At 34.9% G+C, this 23,761-nt stretch overlaps 1 protein-coding gene across 1 annotated transcript in view; it reads left to right on the forward strand.

The window, feature by feature from the left end:
• The window catches only part of CCT2 (chaperonin containing TCP1 subunit 2), a 112,461-nt gene extending 89,311 nt beyond the window's left edge, over positions 1–23,150 (forward strand). Inside the window, exons 9-10 of the mRNA XM_090413212.1 lie at positions 8,389–8,488; positions 22,534–23,150. Of these exons, the coding sequence (XP_090269338.1) occupies positions 8,389–8,488; positions 22,534–22,703 (270 nt within the window). The 3' untranslated portion in view covers positions 22,704–23,150. The remainder of the gene's footprint in view (positions 1–8,388; positions 8,489–22,533) is intronic.
• Positions 23,151–23,761: the final 611 nt, after the last annotated feature.

The following is a 23,761-nucleotide window of genomic DNA, read 5'->3' on the forward strand; positions in this document are numbered from 1 at the left end:
ACTGAAAATTAATTACACACACACACCAGATATTATCAGAACAAACAGTTGTATTAATTACTGTGTACATGTTGGAATTCTGGTAGTTGTTGCTAACATATTCTGTGTTGGCATTACATGTATCATATGCCAGATCCGTGGTTATTAGATTTTTGATGAAAGCAAATCAAACTTAGTGTGGGATTAAGCCTTAGTTTTTATTACATTTAAAGTTTAATACACCTACAACAGCTCCTTTTATATAAACAAGATTTCAAGAATGCAATTACGTAACCTTACATCAAGAATGTTGCAAGGCAAAGTTGTGACATTGCTTCACAATTACGACATGAAAGTGGCTTTTTTTTTTTTTTTTTTTTTTGACAATGTATAAGATCTCGAGGCTCTTACCTCTTCCAAAACCTTCACATCCTCCCATGAAAAAACCAGGAGTTTACAACAAAATTTGCTGCTCTTGTGGCATTTTTTGCATAGACCACATGGGAAGGTCTCAGGAGATTTGTATGTCTGAACAAGTAAAAGATGTTGGCAGCATAAATCAGGTTTAGCCTTCCATACAACAGACACAGACAACCATGTAATTTGGCAACAAACAGAAATGATATATTGATCGTAATTGTTTTACAATGAAGTTTAAAGAAGTCTCAGAAATGCTCCATATTCCCACGCAATGAAATAAAAGCATAGGCTTACTCCTACACCAAGTTTGATCGGCTTTCATCAAAAATCTAACAACCACAGACCTGGGATATAATGCATCATGCAATGAAATGTGACAGGAACAACTAGCATTGTTCCAATGCATACATAGTAATTAATACAACAGTTTTTTAATATGTTTAGAAACATATGGTCTCAATTCCAAAAATTAACTGCAGAATCTTATGGCAACCTTAGCAAAATATACCCTCTCAACTTCGACTCTCTATCTACTACCATCTCTAAATCCCTAGCTTCATTGATTTTCTGGTGTATAGTTTCATCATTGTGGTACATGGCTTGTAATCAATTTATCTCAAAATGCATAACTTTACATTAAACTGACACCCATTATCTTTGTCCATACTGACATCCTATTTAAATCATCCTGCAAACACTCCACATGCCTTGATTAACTATAACTCACTCAATTTTGCATCATCAGCAAACAACTTATTTCCTTCAGATTATTTCATATATCATTTATATACTAATTAAACAGTAGTGGTGCTAGCACAGAACCTTGAAGCACACTACTAGTCAACCTACTTCCTCATGGATTCTGCTCCTTCATATACCACTTTTTGGTATCAGTTCATCAGCCACCCTTGCATCTACGTAACCAGGTGTCATATCCATCCCTATTTGTTCTAATTTGCATAGCAGAGTTCCATGTGGTATTGTTAAGAGATTGTCTCTATAAAGAATATTTTTATACTCCGAGTGATTAGTATTTACACAAGGGTTCAATTCCAATTGCTGCAAACACCTTGTTTTCACAATAACAAAATGTTCATAGTCAGTTTCTTTGTTAGGGCCTTTTCTGAAAATATCATTTTTTTTTTTTTGTTCTTTTCCATAGGATCCTTTTTTTTCTCCATTATATAGCACACAATATTATTCCTCCTACTGTCTCACTGAAGTATAAATACTTCTTATCTCTTGCAGTTCTATTTTTATGCACAGTTTACTGTACAAGAGGAAAAAAGTTTCTTTTACTGCTTCATAAACAACAGATCTAAGTAGAGCTCTTCATGCTACTTTAATTTCAAATTTCACCAATTGCTTTTTTCCATAGAAATTCCGATTAAGACAGAAGATGAAATTTTCTATTAAGCATTTTTTTCTCAAACATTCAATTAGAACGCCGATTGCAATATCTTCTTTATTTGCTAAATACTTGTTGACAGTCTCAGTTCCTCTAGTTTAAAACTTACAGTTCTACGATTCCTTTTCAGAATCTTCTATTAATATTCTCCCGACTCATGTAAAACCTAAAAACTTTCTATGAACAAAATTCTTAAACTTCCATTAGCTCTCTCTCTCTCAGTTGTCAATCACCAATCAAACTCCTCAGCAGGCATGCGCAAGCCATGTAAATGGCAAGCAAGAAGTTAAGTATAATGGCCGAGACGTTGTCTCCATAGCGTAGCGAGAATGTCTTTTCAAAACACAACACTTGATAGTTTTAAATTACAATAAAAAAATTGAAAGTGACACAACTATGAAAATCTAGTAAGTACACCAATTTTTCAAATGCTTTACATTTCCTTTCGACAATAATAGTAATAATATCAATAACGGACACATTGCAAGTGCCGATGTACATGTTATGAAACCAAAATTAATAATATATAGCATAAAAAATTTGTAAAAATATTCATAATTTTTATGAATTATAAGATTATGAATTAAACTATTATAAAAAGTTAGTAGATCACTGAGGCATGACCGACTCATCACAAAACCATGTTGCTTTTCATGGGGTATCATATTGTCATTTGCCCATTCTTATATTCTGTTTTTGCCAACTTTTCTAATTTTTGCCACCACTTCTGAGATGCTCATCATCATCGATTTCCTGATATATATCCCCAAGGGGTATTCAGGTCACTATGACAGCATTACATGATTAAGTTTAGATTATCATCATCTCCTATCAACAATTTTTCTCCAAATCAATCTATTACTTGTATGCACTCCAATATTGTCATATCTAACATTTCAAGTCTCTACAGTACTTCTGGCTGAATCAATCCACCTGGACCTTGGTCTTCCTCTGGGTCGGTCTCTTTCCTGCTATCTTGGCATCAAACACATGTCTAATCTCTCTTTGCCTATTCTATTTAAATGGCCATAACCTTAGATTAGCTCTGCTAACACATTCTTGAATGCTATGCTAATAACATCAAGTTTCTTTCTAATATTTTCATTTTTAATATTGGTGCCATTGGTTCACTCCTAATTTTTCTCAGAACCCTCAATATCGGTGGTCTCTATTCTTTGATCAAGTCTTTTATTTCTAACTCAGCTCTCAGATCTTGCAATAACTTAAAACTGGTTTGAACACTGTTGTATACTGCTAGTTTGGTGTCTTGGCCGCTCAGCTTTATTATGTGATATATTTGAATCTTTAGTGACAGTGCTTCTGTAATTAAATTAAAACAAACAGTTTTTATTGCAGCACAGTGATAAAAAAAAAACACTGACTAGGCATGCAACCAAGAATACATATCCATGCTTGAAGTAGAAAAAGTCATCAAAAGTTTGAGATGTGGAAAGGCAGCTGGAGTAGATGATAGACCAGAAATGCTCAAGTATGGAGGTATAAACGTTTTACAGTGGCTACACTGCATAGTTCAGAAGGCCTGCACAGAAGGACGAATTCCAGATGATTGGAGTAGAGCTCTCATAGTACCCATATATAAAAAGAGAAATAAAACTGATTGTGAGAATTACAGAGGTATTTCTCTACTGAGTGTTCCTGGCAAGATTTATGCCAGTATACTTGAGAAACAGTTGAGAAGGATTGTGGAAGAACAGCTTGGTGAGGAAAACAAGCTAGATTCAAGCCATATAGAGGCTGTCAGGATCAGATATTCACTTTATGACAAATAGTTGAAAAGTCATGGGAATATAACAAAGATCTGTAGTTAAGTTTTGTAGATCTGGAAAAAGCATATGACAAGGCCAAGAGAGAAGCTATTCAAAACGCTACAGTTGGTGTCAGTGGATCATTATATCAAGCAATACAGTCTTTATTTGAGTTGTAAGTCAGCAGTTAGAATTGAAGGAAGTACAGGGAGATGGTTTAATGTTAATTCTGGTGTGAGACAAGGATGTACATTATCCCCTCTGTTATTCATTATCTATTAAATAATAAATAAATAATAATAATGCTGTTATTCCTTTATGCATTCCTTATCTTGATTTCTTACATAATATGGAATGCAATTTGTCAGGACTTCCTAGTGAAGATGCCAACAAACTACGTTTTGAAGTTGCGACTGTTATTCAAAAGCAAATTACCTCCATGCAATTTATCAAATGCTGAAATTAAAGGTCTAACTTCTTTAAGAAAAGATAATACAATATCCATTTCTAAGGCCAATAAAGGAAAAGCTATTGTAATTATAAATAAGACTAACTATTAGACAAAAGTATCCAGCCTATTAGAAGACATCACGACCTACCAAGAGATCACTCGTAATCCTACTAATTTGCAAATTAAACAGCTAAATAAATTACTTGATGAGGTTATAAGTTGGGATCCGAACTACATGGATAAAATACGCACCTACTTTGGAAGAACCCCTCATTCTTCCTGTGCGACCTATCGTAAATTGCATTGACTCTCCAACTTATCGGATTGCAAAAGTATTATCATGTTCCTTAAGTGCTCTCAATGGTCATTCCAGATCCTATAAAAAAAAAAAAAAAAAAACCTCAAAAGATTTTCTTAAAAAAATCAAGGATATAAAAATTACAGATTCTGAAATATTAGTCAGTTTTGACATCATTTCTCTGTTCACCAATATCCCATTAACCAACACAGTCAATTCATTATATGAAGATCACCCTCCAGATATCGCAAGGATATTCGAATGTCATCCACTCAGGTTATTTCAGTTATTTCAAACAAAATCTACAAACAAATTGAAGGTACTGCCATGGGTAGCCCTGTCTCTCCACCTTTGGCAAACTACTATTTGAAACAATTCGAAGATACTATGTTCTCATCCATTTATCCTCAACCATCTCTTTGGTACCGTTACGTCAATGTTTTTGCTGTTTGGCCACACACTGAAGATGAACTTTCCATTTTTCTACGACGGATAAATAACCTTCACCACGCATCATTCACTATGGAAAAAGAAAACTCTGGTACTTTGCCATTTTTGGACATCCTCCTTACTAGAACGTCTTCTGATACCTATCTACAAGCGTCTTTCGAAAACCCACTTTTACTGGCAGATACATTCACAAAAAAGTCTGCGCACCACATTTCTCAAAAATTTGGCATTCTTAAATCTCTAATTCATAGAGCACATAAAGTTTGCTCTTCCCCAATAATCTTACAACAAGAACTTTCCATCATTAAATAGTTAATGGAATCAAATGATTACAACTCCAATCAAATCCAACAGATACTCGACTCTTATGTTCCAACACCTACAGTTTCTTCAACAGTCTGCAGAGTTCCTATTCCATACATTCCAGGAATCTCAGAACCTATAGGTAGAATTCTGAAAAAGTATCAATTGATTCCAACATATATTCCTATCAACAAAATTTCTTCTTTATTACCTTCTACAAAGGATAAACTGCCTTCTCTATCTTTGGCTGGCATTTACCAAATACCTTGTGAATGCGATGTCTCTTATTTTGGACAAACTGGTCATTCTTTGAAAAAAATAATAAAAGAACATCAATATTATATTGATTATAACAAATCTCTGAAGTCTGGTCTGTCACAGCACAGTATTGACTCTACTCATAGTGTCCAGTGGGATAAAGCAGTTCTTCTCCATAGATGCAGATTCAAATATGAACGCTTATTCAAAGAAAGTTGTGAAACTATCTTACACCGATTGAATTTAAATAGAAATGACTGTTTGTCTCTCTCAAAGATCTCGGAGACTTTTATCTTATGTAAAAAAACTATTTATCTTAATAGATTAAATTTGTTCCTAGCACGGTAACAATTGTATTTTAATAGGTGATCCACCGAACATTTCCCTGTATTCCATTCCTATTACTGTTACAGACACTGAAGATGTACTATTATTTTTAGTACAAAATATCTGTCTTTTTACTAATTAAAGATTTTACTGTGGTTTTTACATGTTACTTTATTATTTAATTACTATGCCACAGGTTCCACTAAAAATCAGATTCATTATCTATATGGATTACATTATGAAAGAAAGTGGTATTAAACCTGATATCAAACTTGGAGATGTTAATGTCAGCTCCTTTGATGTTATACTTCTAAATAAATCCGCTACAAGTCTACAAGATTCCCTGACTAAATTGAATAACTGTTGTGATAGATATTTTTTGAAGTCAGCAATAACAAGGCAAAGATAATGAAAATAGGCAGAATCGTTGAAAATGTCAACTGCATTGTGAACGGAGAACCTGTGGAACAAGTAAAACATTTCAGCTACTTAGGCACGATTTTTAGTGAAGATGGTAAATTAAACATGGAAATAGACAACAGAATCAACAAAGCTAGTATGGTAGGAAGTCAACTGAGTAAATTTATATGAATAGAGAGAAATTAGTCAAAACACTAAATTAGCTGTATACAAGACAGTGTTCAAACCAGTCTTAACTTATCGATCTGAGAGCTGGGTCAGAAGTAAAACACTTGACCAAAGACTAGAGACCGTAGATATGAGAGTCCTGAGAAAGATTAGGGGCCTGAACAGATGGCATCAATGGCATTATCATATTAAAAACGATGATATTAGGAAAGAACTTGACATTGTCAGCTTCCGGGAATGCATTAGCAGAGCTAATCTCAGGTGGTATGGTCACTTAAATAGAATGGGCGAGGAAAGATTAGCCAAACAAGTGTTCTCTTGCCAGGTTGTCTGGAAAAAGACCCAGAGGAAGACCAAGATATAGATGGATTGATAGGGTAAAAAATGCCTTAGAAGATAGATATATAAATATAAGATCTGACAGTGTTGTAGCTTTGACAGGTAACAGATTGATGGTGAAGGTGAAACTATTACAACAACATTTCAACAGCTCCGATGGAATTGAAGGAGGTACTGCAGGAAAAGTGCCATAGGAAACTGAGCCGAGGCATGTTGCTTTTGCAGGACATCACACCTGCTCCCATTGCTCATGAAACCCAACAGACAATACCCAACTTGAGCTTTCATTGTCTGCCTCATCTGCCCTATTCGCCAGACCTCCATCTGACTATTTCCTATTCCCAAGTTTAAAGAAACATTTGAAAGAAACAAAATTTACCACAAATGATGAAGTTATATCAGCAACTGATGACTGGTTTGTGTAACAAGCAAAAGACTTTTTTTCTCAGAGGATTGCAAATGATGCAGTAGCATTGTAATAAGTGTATAACACTTCATGGAAAATATTTAGGATGATGTGTAAGTTACATGGTCCTACCTCGATTCCTTCATGGTGATTATCACAACTTTTCAGCACATCTTTGTAGGAGTTGTGGAGATGGATTACTTCAAAGTACGAGAGCCACATATATGGATTGTTTGAGGACTGCATATATTCAAATAGAGATGGAAGTGAACAACTTACAGAGAGGATTGAGGCATGTGCTTTGAAATAGTATTGACATGTCCAGAGAATGTGATGAGAATAATGAATCTTCCCCTCCCCCCCAAGGAGAAAAACAAGGACTCCATATGGAGAGGGACTGAGAGCGATGTTGAATCAGTTTTTGTTTGTAAAGCAAAATAGGGAAAAAAATAATTACAGTCGACTCTTACTATAGCAGACACCACTATAACAAACTACTGAACAGTCCTGACTCATAAATACAATATTATGCTAAAAGAAATTCACTATTGAACTATCTGCTATAATAAAATATTCCTGTGATCTCCAGGAGTTTGCTATAGTGAGAGTCAACTGTATATATATCTAAATGTGCAGTTGCTCCACTCTGGCTGAGTAGAATTTAATAAACTCTGAGATTTAGGTATATCCATGTATTCAGTTTTCATTTTAATTTGATAATTTTTGTCAAAATTAGGCAAATCAAATTACTTGTTATGGTGCATAAGTTAAAAACAGGTTAAAGTTTTATAAACCAGACTTTGACACATTTATCAGTTGTTTTTTAGAAATAACTTTGAAAAAGAATTTGGTCACCAGACACATGATAGTTCAACCTCCAATTATAACAGCTGATAGAGTGATATATGGTCACATATGTAGTGCATTGTCTTGATTTTCACTCTTAGGTCAAAGACTGACTGATATTCCTTTTTCCACTATAATTGAACCTTTTTATTATCAGAATGATTAAAAATTATTCTCTCTTATGAATGGTATTATATGAAATTAGCCTTTTGGATATCTTAAAATTATCAAGTGATTTCAATTTTGATTCCAGTAGCTATTTTAATGGAAGTCTACAATGTAGACCTTCATTAAAATATAAATCTCTGTTAATTTTTTTAACGAATATGTCACTATATAACTGCACTGTTATGAAATGTGCTATTTTATGATTTCCTGTTTCATTTTATCACTTCATTTAATGAATATTACATCATGCAGAAGGAAATTCATCGTTTTTAGTTTATTTGTGTGAGGTTAATGGACTCTTTCAATGAGTACAATTATCACAGTAGAAAATTTATAGTTTTGAAATTTCCAAAAATATTTATAGGTGAGTTTTATTTGCAGATACCCACAATTATTGCTGATAATGCTGGTTATGATAGTGCCCAACTAATTTCTGAGCTGCGAGCAGCACATGCTGAAGGAAAGCGTTCATATGGACTAAGTAAGTTCACTCCTTTTACATTGTTAAAAAAAAAGAAAATAAAATGAAATGCTCTGTTATTATTATTATTTCAGGCAACTCCAGGGAGTCCTTAGACTCATTGAGGGAGGCCCTAAACATCATGTCCACACAACTATACGACATTCTCACAGTATCTATCATACTTTGCCTTGAACTCGCTCACCGTCATAGCACCCACAACAGACTCTGGCAGCTTATTCCACCCATTTACCACTCTAAAAGTAAAGAACCCAGCTCTAACACCCCTGCTAACCACACTCTTGCCCAGCTTTCATAGGTGTCCCCTAGATCTCCCACCACCAGTCTTGATCTCAAAAGTATCCTCTGAATTAATCCTATAGAAACCCTTTAGCAATTTGAATGTCTCAATCATATCTCCCCTTTTCCGCCTATCAACTAATTTCTGCAACCCACAAATCTTCAACCTGTTCTCATATGGTTCATTCCATAGACCTGCTATCATCTTAGTCACTCGCCTCTGGATCCTCTCCACCTCCTCCCCACCAAGAAGGAACCCAGGTGACCAAATCTGGGCACAGTAGTCAAGATGAGGTCTTATCAAGGCTCGGTACAGAGGTACAATAACTTGCTTGTCTCTGCTCGTCAAGGTATTTTTCAACAACCAAGTGAGTTGATGAGCTGATTTTGCTACTTTTGCAATGTGCCCCCTAAACTTCATCTCCCTATCCACCAACACTCCCAAGTCCCTGGCCTCATCAATCTCCTGGAGTACAGTTCCACCAATGCGATATACTGCTGCTAATCTTTTCACCCCAAAATGCATAACCTTACATTTTGTCACATTAAATTGACATCCATTCTCCTTAGCCCAGAACTCCAATCTATCCAAATCATCGTGCAAGATTTTGACATCTTCTGCATTCACTATCACCCTACCCAACTTTGCATCATCAGCAAACAAATGAACTGTTCCTCTTAGATCCTTCCCTATATTGTTAATGAACAGATTAAACAGCAGTGGTCCAAGAACAGAACCCTGTGGCACACCACTAGTCACAGACCGTCTTTTGGACTCTACTCCTGAATAAACTATTCTTTGATATCTCTCCGTCAACCAACCACACTATGTTGTAGTTTACGGATTAGAATTCCATGTGGTATCCTGTCAAATGCCTTTGCCAGGTCCAGCAGTATCACTGTAAACCCATTACCCTTATCCATTTCAGCCGTCACCTTGTTATAAAACTTGAGCAAGTTACTGAGGCATGATCTACCCTTCACAAAACCATGCTGTCCACTGTACAGTATCTCATTTTCATCAATCCATTCCTGTATTTTTCCCTTGACTACTTTCTCCAAGACCTTGACAACGACTCCTGATATGCTGATCGGTCGGTAATTTGCAACCATAGTCTTTGATCCTCCTTTATGCAGTGAAACTATTTTCCCCTCTTTCCACACTTTCGGGACTAAACCAGACCCGAGACTCAGATTAAACAACATGGTCAAGGGCACTGATAATTCCTTAGCTGCTTCACATAAGATCTGTGCCGGTATACCATCCAGTCCCACAGTTGTATTCACATTAAGGTTCTGTAATAGACTATTCACCTCCACTTCATTCAACACAATTCCCATATAAACTAATGGTTCCTTCATTTTTTCAATGTCACCACCTGGATGATATACTTTTGCAAAGTGCTCACTCAGTAACTCCACTATATCTACTGATTCAGTGACCTCCTTACCATCGTCATTCCTTAAAATCATTTTGCCATGTACAGTTTTTTCTTGCTTGCAGCATATTGAAAGAACTGTTTGGGATTCTCTTTAGCTTGCATAGCTAGTTTCCTTTCATAATCCGCTTTTGCTTTTTTTTTACCACACTCGTTACCCTTCTGGACTGCACTTTATAGCGTTCGTGTGCCTGCATGTCACTCCTTTCTTTAAATTCCCTCCACAGTTGTTTCTTTTTTTGCAGCTCAAGATTAATGGCGTTATTCATCCATTTAATCCCTACTTGTTTTACTATTCAGACCCTAGGTTTTACTAATCAGCCATAACCTCCTGTAAATGCTCCTTGACCACTTCCCATGCCATATCGATGTTCAGCCCTTGCAGTTGTATATGCAATGGTACTGATCCAAGCAATCTCCTAAGCTTGTCATACTTGCCAGCATGGTAATTCCATATACACCCTGTCTTAATCGAAAATTCCACACCTTTAGCCACCTCCCAGGTCAAGACCTTATGATCACTCTCACCAATAGGTGGCAATATGGCCATATTCATTATAGTCAAATTGTGAGATGCTATTACCAGGTCAGGCACTCTCACACCCCTAGTATTTTCAATTACATGCTGTCTCAGATAGTTATCCATTAATAATTGAATAAAATCCATTTCCTTCCTCATTGTGTCCTCTCCTCCTTCCAATCAATGTTACCATAGTTGAAATTCCCCATAATAATTAACCTCCTTTCACTCATTTCATCAATTTGTTTATGCATACTATCTCCACCATCTATTCCATCACCTGGTCTATAGCAGCACCCAACTGTATATTTTATTCTGCCAGTCTCAATCTCTCACCAAATAGCCGCAAATGAGCTCCTTTTACTATCCTGCGATACAACTTCAATTCTCCTTGGCTGCAGTTCATCAGCTATCATCGATACCCCACCCCCCCATTTTATTCTGTCTGTCCCTCCTAAACACACTATAACCTACACATTCTATCCCACTAACTATATCATCTTCCATCAGCCATGTTTCACTAATGCCAATAACCTGTGGCCAAGAAGAGTCAAGCAAGGCCAAAAATTCTTCCTTCTTGTTCCTAATACTCCTGGCATTAGTATACATGAAATGCAGTGATCCCTTTGTCCTGCCCCTATCTTGGTGCATTATTCTAAATGTCCCATTCCCATTTTTTGTCCTTAGTACTGGCTTGGATACATTATATACATTCTTATTACACTCAGCTGTCTCACTAATGTCTGCATATCCACCCCCCCCCCCTGGTAGTTCTAGTTTCCATGGTTCTGCACATCCATTTTCACTTCACACTTTTTCCAGTCTCCACATACCAAGTCCATTCAAATGCAGGCCATCCATCTTGTATAAATCATTTCGCCCATCAAACGCATTCCACACCACATTGTCTGCATAACCTGCGCATAATGTCATTTGCGATTATGACCCTCCTTCTAAACTCCTCTCTGTCATACCACGGCAACAGACTCACCATTCTAACTCTGTCACTCTTTTCTTTCGCTACCTTTAACAATACTTTCAAGTCCTCTCTCATAAAAAAATTTATCTCTTTTCAATTCATTCGTACCCACCACAACTATCAATTCTTTCACCCTCTGTTTTTGCGCCCTCCAAATTAATCTGTTATCTCTCAAGACTTCAGTATGGTCTGATCTTATATTATGGTCTTCTAAGCCACACTTTTTACTGCACCAGTTTACCTAAATCTTGGTATTTTTATAAATCTTGATGTTGGACTTTTTTTTTTTGTGTGATTTTTAATCTGGTAAATAATAGCCAGAGAAATGGTTACTCTGTTTACCTCTTCACTGTTACTCTGTCTACCTCTTCACATTGCACATCTTTACATTTACATCTATTAAACAAGAACTTATTCCTGTAAATCAATCTGATCAGTGATATTTAGTTGTCTTAATGACACTCAATTTAGAATCCTGTTATTTTAAGGTACCCTAACGAAAATATTCATGCACATAGACACATACTATTCAAATTTTAATAAATTGAGGCTTTGTTCTCTAGATTAATGTATATTTGGGCAATCCATAATTTTAAAATTAAAATAGTTTTAGTAATAAATTATATTTCACTCTAGCAAACTCTGCTATTACAAACTCGCTCACTGTAACAAACTGCTGAAAAGTCCATACAGGTACATATGCTAAGAGAAATTCACTATAGCTAACTATCTGCTATAAAAAAACATTCCTGTAGTCTCTATAACTGCTTAGTGAGAGTCAACTGTAATCTGGTTTTATTAAACATTGCAGCTTTACAAATTAATTTAAACTAATTCCTAAGTGTAATTAAATTTATTGACATTGAACTGTGTGTGTGCATGTATGCATTAAGCAACAAACCTGGTTTGGAATTGTTATGAAATATAATCATCTTCATCAAATTCCTGATATACCTTGCAGCAGTGTACAGAATATTGTGACGGTACTGCATGAAAAATTTATACCATTACCAACTTCCCATTGATAATTTTCCTCCAAATTAATCTGTTATCTCTCAAGACTTCAATATGATCTGATCTTATATTATGGTCTTCTAAGCCACACTTTTTACTGCACCAGTTTACCTAAATCCTGGTATTTTTATGGATCTTTTTCATCCTGGCAAAAAATACTTGTTTTGCTAATCTTTCCTCTCCTATTCTGTTCAGTGACCATACCCCTTGAGGTTAGCTCTGCCCACATATTCCTGAATGCTAACCATATCTAGTTTCTTCCTAATATCCTCATTTTCAATATGATTCTGCCACTGATGCCATCTGATCAATCTTTCTCAAAATCCTGATATCTTCAGTCTTTGATCGATCAAGTGTTTTATTTCTAACCTAGCTCTTAGATCCATAAGTTAAAATTGGTTTTGATTGCTAGTTAAGGTTTCCATGGCTTGATATATCTATTCTTTTGTGTCTGGCAAGTACAAGGCACAGTTTTTTAAAGCAAAATATGACTTTATTGAATTACTGGTCTCATACATTTTTGTGTACTTCTTCCAATTAAACACATAGAACAAAAATATTCAGAGAAATTTCTGAATTTACAGCTATCATTAAATCTATGCACGTAATTGTTGAATTCTATGTATGGCATTTTTGTAAGTTGGTGGTTTTCTTTGGTGATGTGAAATGCCTTTCTTTATTTATATGCCTGTTTTTTTCTTCACATCCTTGACATATTCTTTTTAATAGATTTTTCCAGATCAACCTGTCTGTCCAACATAGCAAATGAACAATACAGATAAAATTTTCATTATTTTATCTGTAGCATTTTTATTTTCATCCTCTTTTACCTTGCGGTGTCAAGGGTTTATATTAATCATCAGATCTCAAACCGTTCACAGGATAAGGTGGTCAACTCTACGTCCCGGTATATCCTATGTCCATAATATTGAGTTCTGAAGGCCAATTTGCCTGCTTTGTGGGATGAAAAACCCCAGGATAAACTGAGAAAAAACCTTCTGTCCATGCTCAAGACCGGCTAACTTGGCTATGGCTGAGGAAGATCCTTCAGCTCCTCATGTCACCGACGGGAATCGAACCTAGGACATTCCTTCCCCCAGGCATATGGTTGCAAAGTGCCCAGCCACTAGGCTAACTGCCTTTGTAGTCATCCTACTGTTGCATATACTCTGGAATATGTGACAGTCTATTTAAGATTCTGTTGATAGTTCTGAGATTGTATCCATTTTTTAGGAGAATGTCTTTAAGATATGCCATTTCTTTTATTATCATCACTCAAAATTGTAATGGCCCTGTCTCTGAAAGTTTTGATGGTGATGATGCTTTGTTTTTGCACTGGTTGGTGGTGTGATGTTACATGTAGGTATCATCCAGTATTGAACTCTTTTTTTTTTTTTTTTTTTTTTCTGTGGACTTCTACAGAAAACTGGCTTCCATGAAGATTGCCATGATTTTATACTGAAATGAGAATATCTGGGAATGGAAGAGATTTATCTTTTCTACTTTTGATGTAAATTGGATTTTTCAGTTTAAACTTTCAGGAATTCTGTAAAATTGTGGAGAGTTTCTTCAGAGCCTGATCAAATGACAAAGATATCATCGACATACCTAAGCCACAGTATTGGTTTGGTGTGGTACATATTGATGGCTGTTTGTTCAAATATTTCCATGTACAAAATTGCAAGGTGTGATGAAATGGATGTATCCATGGCTAAGTTTTCTTTCTCTTCATAAGAGGTCCTCAATGTTTGAAGAGTTTGACAGTATCAAGTGGGAAAACATCTTTTAAAATCAATATGGTGTCTTCTTTTGGAACATTGATAAATAGGCTTGGGATGTCCAAACTCACCATCATGTCTGTGAGATTCAGTTTGATGTCTTATTTGATTTATGAACCCTGAAGTTTTTTGATATATGTTTATGTTTTTCCTACATATTGAAATGGAGAATGGATTAATATTTACAAAGGTAATATTTTGGTGAATGTTATCATCTATTTATATCTACTTTACATCTACTTTAGGTCTAAGTGGCATACCCTCCTTGTGTATTTTTGGAACACCTTAGATAAATGAAATAACAGAATGTTTTAAAGTGATCTGTTCTTTGATTTCCTTAGACCAGTTAAAAAGATCTCTTATTAAATCATCAGTTTTGTTATGAATAGCCTATGTAGGGTCACTGTCTCATTGTAAGTGTTGAGTTCATTAAGTAGTTCCTTCAGTTTCTTTTATCTTATTTATGTACATATTTTATCTAATACTGTAGTCACATTTCCTTTATGTGCTTTGTTCTCAATTTTTTTGAAGAATGCTCAGTCAGTGCCTTGCATTCAGCATTTTAGAAATTTCTAGCAGAGGTTTGAAATGAATGAGAATGGTTTCTGTGTGTGTGTGTGTGTGTGTGTGTGTGTGTGTGTGTGTGTGTGTGTGTGTGTGTGCATGCATGCAGAATCTCTTGAAATTTTATATAAATTCTTTGATATTTGCCATTGTGTCAACTTTAGCTATGTGCTCTTAGGCTAATGTATTTTGCTCCATTTGAGAGAGAAATTATGTGAAGAAATATTGCTTACTGTTTTATCTACTGAGGACATTGCTTGTTGATTCATTTTTACTTTCTCATCATGAGATTGGTGAATTTTTTCTCTAACATGATCATCTGTTTTGCATCATTTTCTGTCTCAGTCAAGGTTAGTCTATCCATTAAAAGGCATAAATCTTTTGGAAGGTGTATTACTAAATGCAAATGACAGTCATATAGTTTTTTATCCATTTCTGCTAAAACATATTGGGTGCAGGATATTCCTTCTTGTAGAAGTGCTAGTGATGATCTTTTTTTAGATATATGTTAGATTTCCTAGTTCTAAATTGATTTTTTCATTCTTGGGATACGGATAATATTGTTATTACTGCAGATTTTAAGGAATTTCAGCCTGTTAAGAAATCTTTTCTGCTTAATATGCAAATCCTGAATACATCTAGTTTAGTTGTTTTGACTTATTTCTGTCTTATTCCATGTAAATTTTTTCTTTTGTCTATTTCCATATTTAATTTGCTATCTTCACTAAAAAATTTTCCTAAATAGCTGAAATATTTCACTTGTTCTGAAGGTTCTTCATTCAGGATGCAATTGATGTTCTCATTGTTCCTGATTTTCATAAGAGTAGTTATTCAATTTAGTTAAGGAATGTACAGACTTGTACTGGATTTGTTAAGGAGTATAACATCATCTTGTTAGATCTGAAACGGGCGACCTCGCTCTAAATGAGGTCACCTTTCCAGAGTCTAACAGAAGATATCCATAAATGAGCATACTTATCATTTGGCACAATTTAACTATGTCTTAAAAGAAATAACAACTGGCAAATTAGAATAAGAACTGTTTGTATTGTAGTTAGTGTGTTTATACTTTAATGTAACTGTAGTAAATGAGATAATTACTCAATTTTGTCTTTGTATTGCAATTAATTATGAATTCATTAAATTTGTTTGTTACCTTCTATGCTTGCTTTTCTGACCATGCTGACTGACCTAGACCCTTCATAAAAATATGAACCTGGTGATCATATACATGCGCTGGGATATCCTAAGTAAGAGAGGAAGGGGGAGCATGAATGCAAACAGACAAAAGGAAAACCTACGGCTTCTGATTTCAAGCGAATTATATTAGTAGCATCTGATGCTCTATAACCATCCTCAGTGAGTTTGACTCTGTCCTTAAAGCCCAGGCTGGCACAAGAAATAAATTTGTCTGAGCAAATGTGAATGACTTATAGAGATCAGGGAATAGGTATTTTCTGGGGGCCCAAAATTTAGAAATTGTCAGACAAGCAGTAAGATCATATACTCAGTGTTAGACAAACGATTTAGGGATATATAAGGATCAAAGATAGCAGACAGAGGCCAATATATATAATAAGGTAAGGGAAAGGGTAGTGATCATTAAATCAAGATAGCATTATACAAATGAGAAATAAAAACAAGCCATAACAAATGGCGCAGTTGACAGGATGTGTTTGATCTATTAAAAAGGGAATAAATTAATCAAACACAGTGAAGTGGTGTCAGTCACACATGAGAAGAAAAGAAAGGATTTTAATTTTGGAAGGGAAAGTTTGAAATTTTGAAAAAAACTTTGTAAGCAAAAAGGATAACCATGTCGCTACCAACCAGTACAGAACTAAGTAATTTAGAATTCCTTAAAATGGTGGGACCCCATCAGATTCTCCCTCAGTACTCTGGAGAAGATTCTGATGATATAGGGTTATTTTTCAAATACGCTGAAGAGTTTAGGAGGGTGGGTAGATGGAGCAAATTCCAACTTCTAGCCTTGCTTTGCGGCACCTTGATAGGGAAAGCAAAGAAATTCTTCCAAACACATCCCATTCTAGGAAGGACCCTAAGTTATGAGAAGTTTAGAGAGATACTTTACCTCAAATATTCAAAAAGGGAAGGGACTAATCAAACGCTAAAAAATTTATACAAGTGCTTGTAGGAGAAAGAGGAGAGGGTAACTAACTTCCTTAACAGGGTATTGTCACTCACTCATGAATTAAAGGACTCACCTGAGGAGGAAGCCCACATTGATTGGTTAGCACTCCAACAATTCCAATCGGGGCTCGTACCCAGATTGCAAGACAGTACCTGCGTAAGAAAGGCAAAGGGCCTAGATGAGTGTTTTGAAGTAGCTAAGGAAAGGGAGTGGGTGTTGGAAGAGTTAGATCAGCCCCATGAGATGAGGAAACTAATGACAAGAGAATCAGAGGAAGGAGATTCCAAGGGAGACGAGGATCCGTTGAACACAAAATTAGGATGCAGAGCGTCACCCCATCACAAATCTGAAAACACACCCCAACTCAACATCACCAGAGTTAAAAGAGCGGTACTATCAATGTAAGAAGCCTGAATGGCAAAGAAATGGGCTAGCTGAGGAATTAGATAAGTACCAAATCAACATAATAAGGGTGACTGAAACAAAAAAGACAAAAACTGGTGAGATATTTCTGAGCAATAAATACAAAATGTTATATTCAGGCAATAACAATCAGGGAATTTCACTAAAAATCGTGCCTAAGTAGTTGAACTGTTTTACTTGTTCCACAGGTTCCCATTCAAAACACAGTTGACATTTTCAATGATTCTACCTATTTTCATTGTCTTTGTCTTTTTATTGCTGACCTTCATACCATATCTATTACAACAGTTATTCAGTTTTTTATCAGGGAATCTTGCAAACTTGTAGCGGATTTATTTAGAAGTATAACATCGTCCACATAAAGCAAAGAGCTGACATTAACATCTCCAATTCTGATATCATGTTTAATACCACTTTCCTTCATAATGTGATCCATATAGATAATGAATAACAATACTAACAATTCTTCCTTCAATTCTAACTGCTGACTTGCAACTCAAAGACTAAGTATTGCTTGATATAATGCCCCATTGACATCATATAACTATAAACATGTAGTGTCTTAAATAGCTTCTCTCTTGGCACCTTGTCGTATGCCTTTTCCAGATCGACAAAACTTAAATACAGATGTTTGTTATATTCCCATGCTTTTCAACTATTTGTCGTGAAGTGAATATCTGATCCTGACAGCCTCTATTTGGCCTGAATCCAGCTTGTTCTTCGCCAAGCTTTTCTTCACACAATTATTCTCAACTGTTTCTCAAGTATACTGGCATAAATCTTGCCCGGAACACTCAGTAGGGAAATAGAAATACCTCTGTAATTCTCACATTGTTTTATTTTCCTTTTTATATATGGGTACTATTAGAGCTCTACTCCAATCATCAGGAATTCATCCCTCTGTCCAGGCCTTCTGAACTATGCAGTGCAGCCATTGTAAGACTTTTATACCACCATACTTCAGCATTTCTGGTCAGATATCATCTACTCCTGCTGCCTTTGTGCATTTCAAGCCTTTGGCTTTTCCTACATCAAGTATGGATATGTATTCCTGACTGTATCCTGTGGAGTGTTTTTTACCACTGTGCTATCACTGCTTATTTCATTTAGCAATTTTTCGAAGTAATTACTCCATACTTCAAGAATATCTTTTTCTTCCATTTTCATGTCACCTTTATCATCTCTAACTCCTTTTACAGCACTCTTTCCTCTATTTCTAAGCTTCTTCAACAACCTCCAGAATATCTTACCACCTTCTTGATATTTATTTTCTATGTTCTTGCCAAAGTCATCCCATAACTTTTGTTTAGCTAGTTTTACACAGTGTTTAGCTTTCTTACATTTGTCTCTGTATTCTCTAAGAGCACAAGCTGAGTTATTTGCCAGGAACTTTTGATATGCTTTCTTCTTTTCCTTCACTGCCTCTTTAACTTCCTGTATCCACCATGGAGTTCTGATATTTCTATCCTTGCAGGCAACCTCACCACATGCCTCTCTGGCTGAATCAGTCAGGGTTTTCTTGAAGATTTGGTTCTTGTTCTGAAACTTTCATTTTTTTTTCAATAATTTTTGTGTATTTTAGTCTACAGTTCATATCTGAGAGCTGCTCAACTTTTATTTGCTTTAAAACTTTCTTGCATGTCATTCTTTTCGATATGAAATTCAATTTTATCCTGTTCAAGACTAAATAGTGATCACTTCCAATTTCAAATCCTCTGTACACTCTGGTGTCCTGCACCAGGGAGAAAACATCATTATCAACAATAACATAGTCAATGAGACTTTTCTTATTCCTTGCCTCTCTCCATGTCCTGAGCAGAAATCCAACAGGTATATTTCATTAATATTAGCTTTGCTGTTTTCTCCAAATTTTCCCAAAACATTTTTGAATGTCTGACAATCACTTTCTACTTTGCTGTTTAGATCCCCAACAAGGACCAACTTTTCCTTTTTCATTGTGTCAGTAACTTTCTCTAGAGCCTCAAAAAATTCCTCTACTTCTACCTTAGTAGAGCCTTCTATGGGACCATAGGCACAAATAAGTGCCATTGTCCAGTTCCCCATTCTGATATTTGCCCACATCACTCTACTTGAGACTGCCTGCCATTCAAGAAGATTAGCCTCGTATTTAGTGTTGAATACTATGGCTACCCCTTCTTTTCCTTGATTGTCATTGCCTGAATATAACATTTTGTATTTATTGCTCAGAAAGATCTCAACAGTTTTTGTCTTTTTTGTTTCAGTCACCCCTATTATGTCGATCTTGTACTTATCTTATTCCTCAGCTAGCTCCATTTCTTTCCCATTCAGGTTTCTTATGTTTATAGTACCGATCTTTAACTCTGGCGATGTTGAGTTGGGGTGTGATTTCAGATTTGTTCCAGTAGCTGACTTTGCTGTTCGCCCTGGTTCCCTGATGAAAACAACAATGGGGGGGGCCTTGTTTAACCGGGCGACGCCCCAGCCGGCATGAAATTTTGTCGTGTTGTACCATCATTTTGTATATTGGTTTAAGCCAATAAGAATGCAATTTGGTCTGCTAAATCCCAAATTGCCAGCCCATCCTCGTTCGTTCAGTATCCAGGTATATACCCAACAGGGTGCACCACGAGAAGGTGAGGATTGAACATTAGGTCAGAAGCCTTGTTCAGTTCTCTGCATTCTTTTAAAGGCTATGTCGTGGGCTTTGCAAGAGGACTTGAATATACTGGCTGAATAGGTAAATGCTTTGTAAGTCAATTGATGAAAGACAGAATTCCTCAATAAATTAGAGCACGTAAAGCCACAGTAAATGATACTTGTGTAGAAATGAAGATATAAAAATTTTATAGTGACTACACTGTATATCAAAGCTTGAACCGAAAGTTGAATTTCTTATGCTTGGAGTAGAGCTATCATAGTATTCACCTATAAAAATGGAAATAAAATAGTTTGTGAATTAAACATGAATTTCCTTACTCAGTGTTCTGAGTAATATTTATGCAAACATACTTAAAAGTGGGGGGTGGCTAAGGCAAATTGTGGAACAGAAACATGCGGAAGAAATTCAGGAGTCTTGATTCAGCATAAATGGCAAATAAGGCTGTCAGGATCATATGTTTACTTTAAAACAAAGTCAAGAAATTGACTATTTGGTTTAAATGTGTTATATGTATAATAAGTATTTTTGTTTAAATTTTTTTTTTTTCCAGATCTTGAAAAGGCATAATGCCAAGAGAAAAACTATTCAAAATGCTACAATTTTATGCCCTAAATGGTACATTATTCAGAGTAATATATACATTCATTCTATATTTTAAGGTAAAATTAGATGTTAGAATTGAAGTGGATGCAAGAAGATGGTATGATTTAAAATCAGATGTTAAAGACAAGGGTGCACACTATTTACACTATTATTTACTATTTATATGGATTACATTATGAAGAAAACTGGCATTAAGTCCAGTGTCAAATTTGGAGATATTTATTTCAGCTCTTTACTTTATTCAGATGGTGTTATGTTCCTAAATAAATTCAGTACAAGTCTTAAGGATTGTGTTACTAAATTGAATAACTGCTGTAGCTTAGTGTGATAATCTCAATAAAAAAGACAGAAACTATCAAAATAGACTAAAAACATACACACGTAACCACAATAATAAGATTTTTTAATAAGTAGATATTTTGTCCTAAGTATCATAGGACATTTTCAGTACAGTTAATTCAAACAATACTAGGAATCACATACAGTTAGGGCACATGCTTATAATGGAAACCCTCTATGCGTGCAATAGCGTGTTATAGAATTAAATTAAATAAAGTTTTAATCCTATAGCATGCTACTGCACACATAGAGGGATTCCATTTTAAGCATGCACCCTAACTGCATGCAATATCGTGTTATAGAATTAAATTAAATAAAGTTTTAATCCTATAGCATGCTACTGCACACATAGAGGGATTCCATTTTAAGCATGCACCCTGACTGTGTGTGATTCCTGGTATTGTTTGAATTTATTCAAACAATACCAGGAATCACATACAATTTTGAATAAATACTGTACTGAAGATGTCCTATGATACTAAGGAGACAAAATATTTACTCATTAAAAATCTTATTACTGTGGTTACGTATATATGTTTAGTCATGAATGCTCCACCAGTTTCATTATACAACAAATATCAAAATAGGTAGGGTCATTGAAAACATTTTTCAGTCCCCATTCCCAATAAAGGTGTAGAACAAGTGAAATATTTCAGTTATTTAGGTAAGAAAAAATACTCAGAACAGCCAAGCTCTAGGTGGATTGAGATGTGACAAAAACAGATTAATTGGTAAGAAAATTATCAGTAGGAAACTATTACTATATTAGTACTCAGAATGTATTATACTGTATGTCCCACAAGGATACATATATGTATCCTTGTGGGACATATTTGCATTTTGCATTACATATTTGATTGTTATTAAATTAAATTCATCAACATGGTTTCGTTTTGGTTTAAATTAAAATGCACACCACCATAATATGACCTTCAACTTTCATTTTATGCTGAAATGCTATTGCTTTCATATGTACACAGTAAAAACTATCTTTAGCTGTTACTGTATTTTCAAGAAATGCAGTAATATTTCTTGTAATACAGTGAACTTGTATTGCAGTAGTTATTTGTATTCTCATCATATTTACACTCTTTGTTTTGCATCAATCACAACTTAACTAACCATGAAATTCACATATATATGATTCATGAAATACATTCATTATTACTTGTTTTTAGTCGTGACTGTAATATCAGGCATTATATCTTTAAACAGTTTGGGGTTTTTTGCTAGACTGTTTTCCATCAGACTGTTATTTCATTTTGGAAAGATATATGATAATGCTATTTTCAATTTTTTCTCCCTTCGTTTCAGATATGAATGAAGGACAGATTGATGATATGGAACAACTAGGTATCACTGAATCTTATATTGTCAAAAGACAAATGTTACTGAGTGCTGTTGAAGCTGCTGAAATGATTCTTCGTGTTGATGATATTATCAAATCAGCCCCAAGAAAACGTGTACCTGATCGTAGTCATTAAATGTGAATCTTTTGAATGCTTTCTTTAGAAACAATAATGGAATGATCTAATTGCTCTTTGATACCTGCCAGTATGAAAATAAAATGTTTTATTTTGTTTGAGAGTGATTTCATAAAAAATTTGGTATTATTTTGTACATGCATTTTTGTTTATAGCAGTGTATGCTGAAAAATAACTTTTTTTACTACTTGAGGAAAGCATAAAAGCCATTACTGTTTATATTAAAAACTTTTGAACGGTTATTTGAAATGGTTTAGCTTTATTTCTATATTTGGAATGAGCTATTAAAGCAGAGTAATATGTTTTCTTTATGAGCTGCAATGCCGCACCCTGCAGTTTATACAGTGCATTACTACATTGAACATTCCATTTGTTCAAATGTTTTGTAATGTTTATGGTATTTTTTTATTATATTTATAATAAATGCTTTATATCTAGAATCCCTGAGCTGTCTCTGCTTGATTAAATTTGTTTTGATTTTGTGACAAATTTTTTTTCATTCTTCCTAGAAATATATATATATTTTTTTTTCCTGTGGATTACTGTTTTAATTATCACTTACTGATGTAATTCTAAAAACATTCATACAAAAAAAGTTACATGATGGAGGGATGTGAAGAACAGCTAACAGATACATCCTGTTATAAAATTTAGGAAGAATGTTATATTAATGATATGATATTGTGAAGATACAAATTTCAGATGGGTCAGTAGTGGGACCAAAGTAGCCATGATCACTTCCTTCAGGAAACCAGAGAAGTCTGTTTTGAGAATAGACAATATAAGAGACTTAAGAGATGCTAAATATAAAAGTCAATTTCTGTATCACTCAAATGTCAGTCCATTACAGATTCTGTTATGAGAATCTTGAGGCTTCATGTTAACAAGGTAATGTGCACATCATTCATCGAGATGCTTGGAATATGCTATTAAATAGTTGATTAATATGCTATTAAATACTTATGGGTCTTTGGTCAACTCTTACTTAAGAAGTCCTGACCAAAGACCCATAAGTATGATGCAATGCTAAAAGAAATATTAACTATGGCAAACTTCCA

The sequence above is a fragment of the Typopeltis vanoorti genome, chromosome 23, assembly GCF_054136105.1.
Source record: "Typopeltis vanoorti isolate ZY-2024b chromosome 23, IOZ_Tvanoo_1.0, whole genome shotgun sequence".
Taxonomy (NCBI): domain Eukaryota; kingdom Metazoa; phylum Arthropoda; class Arachnida; order Uropygi; family Thelyphonidae; genus Typopeltis; species Typopeltis vanoorti.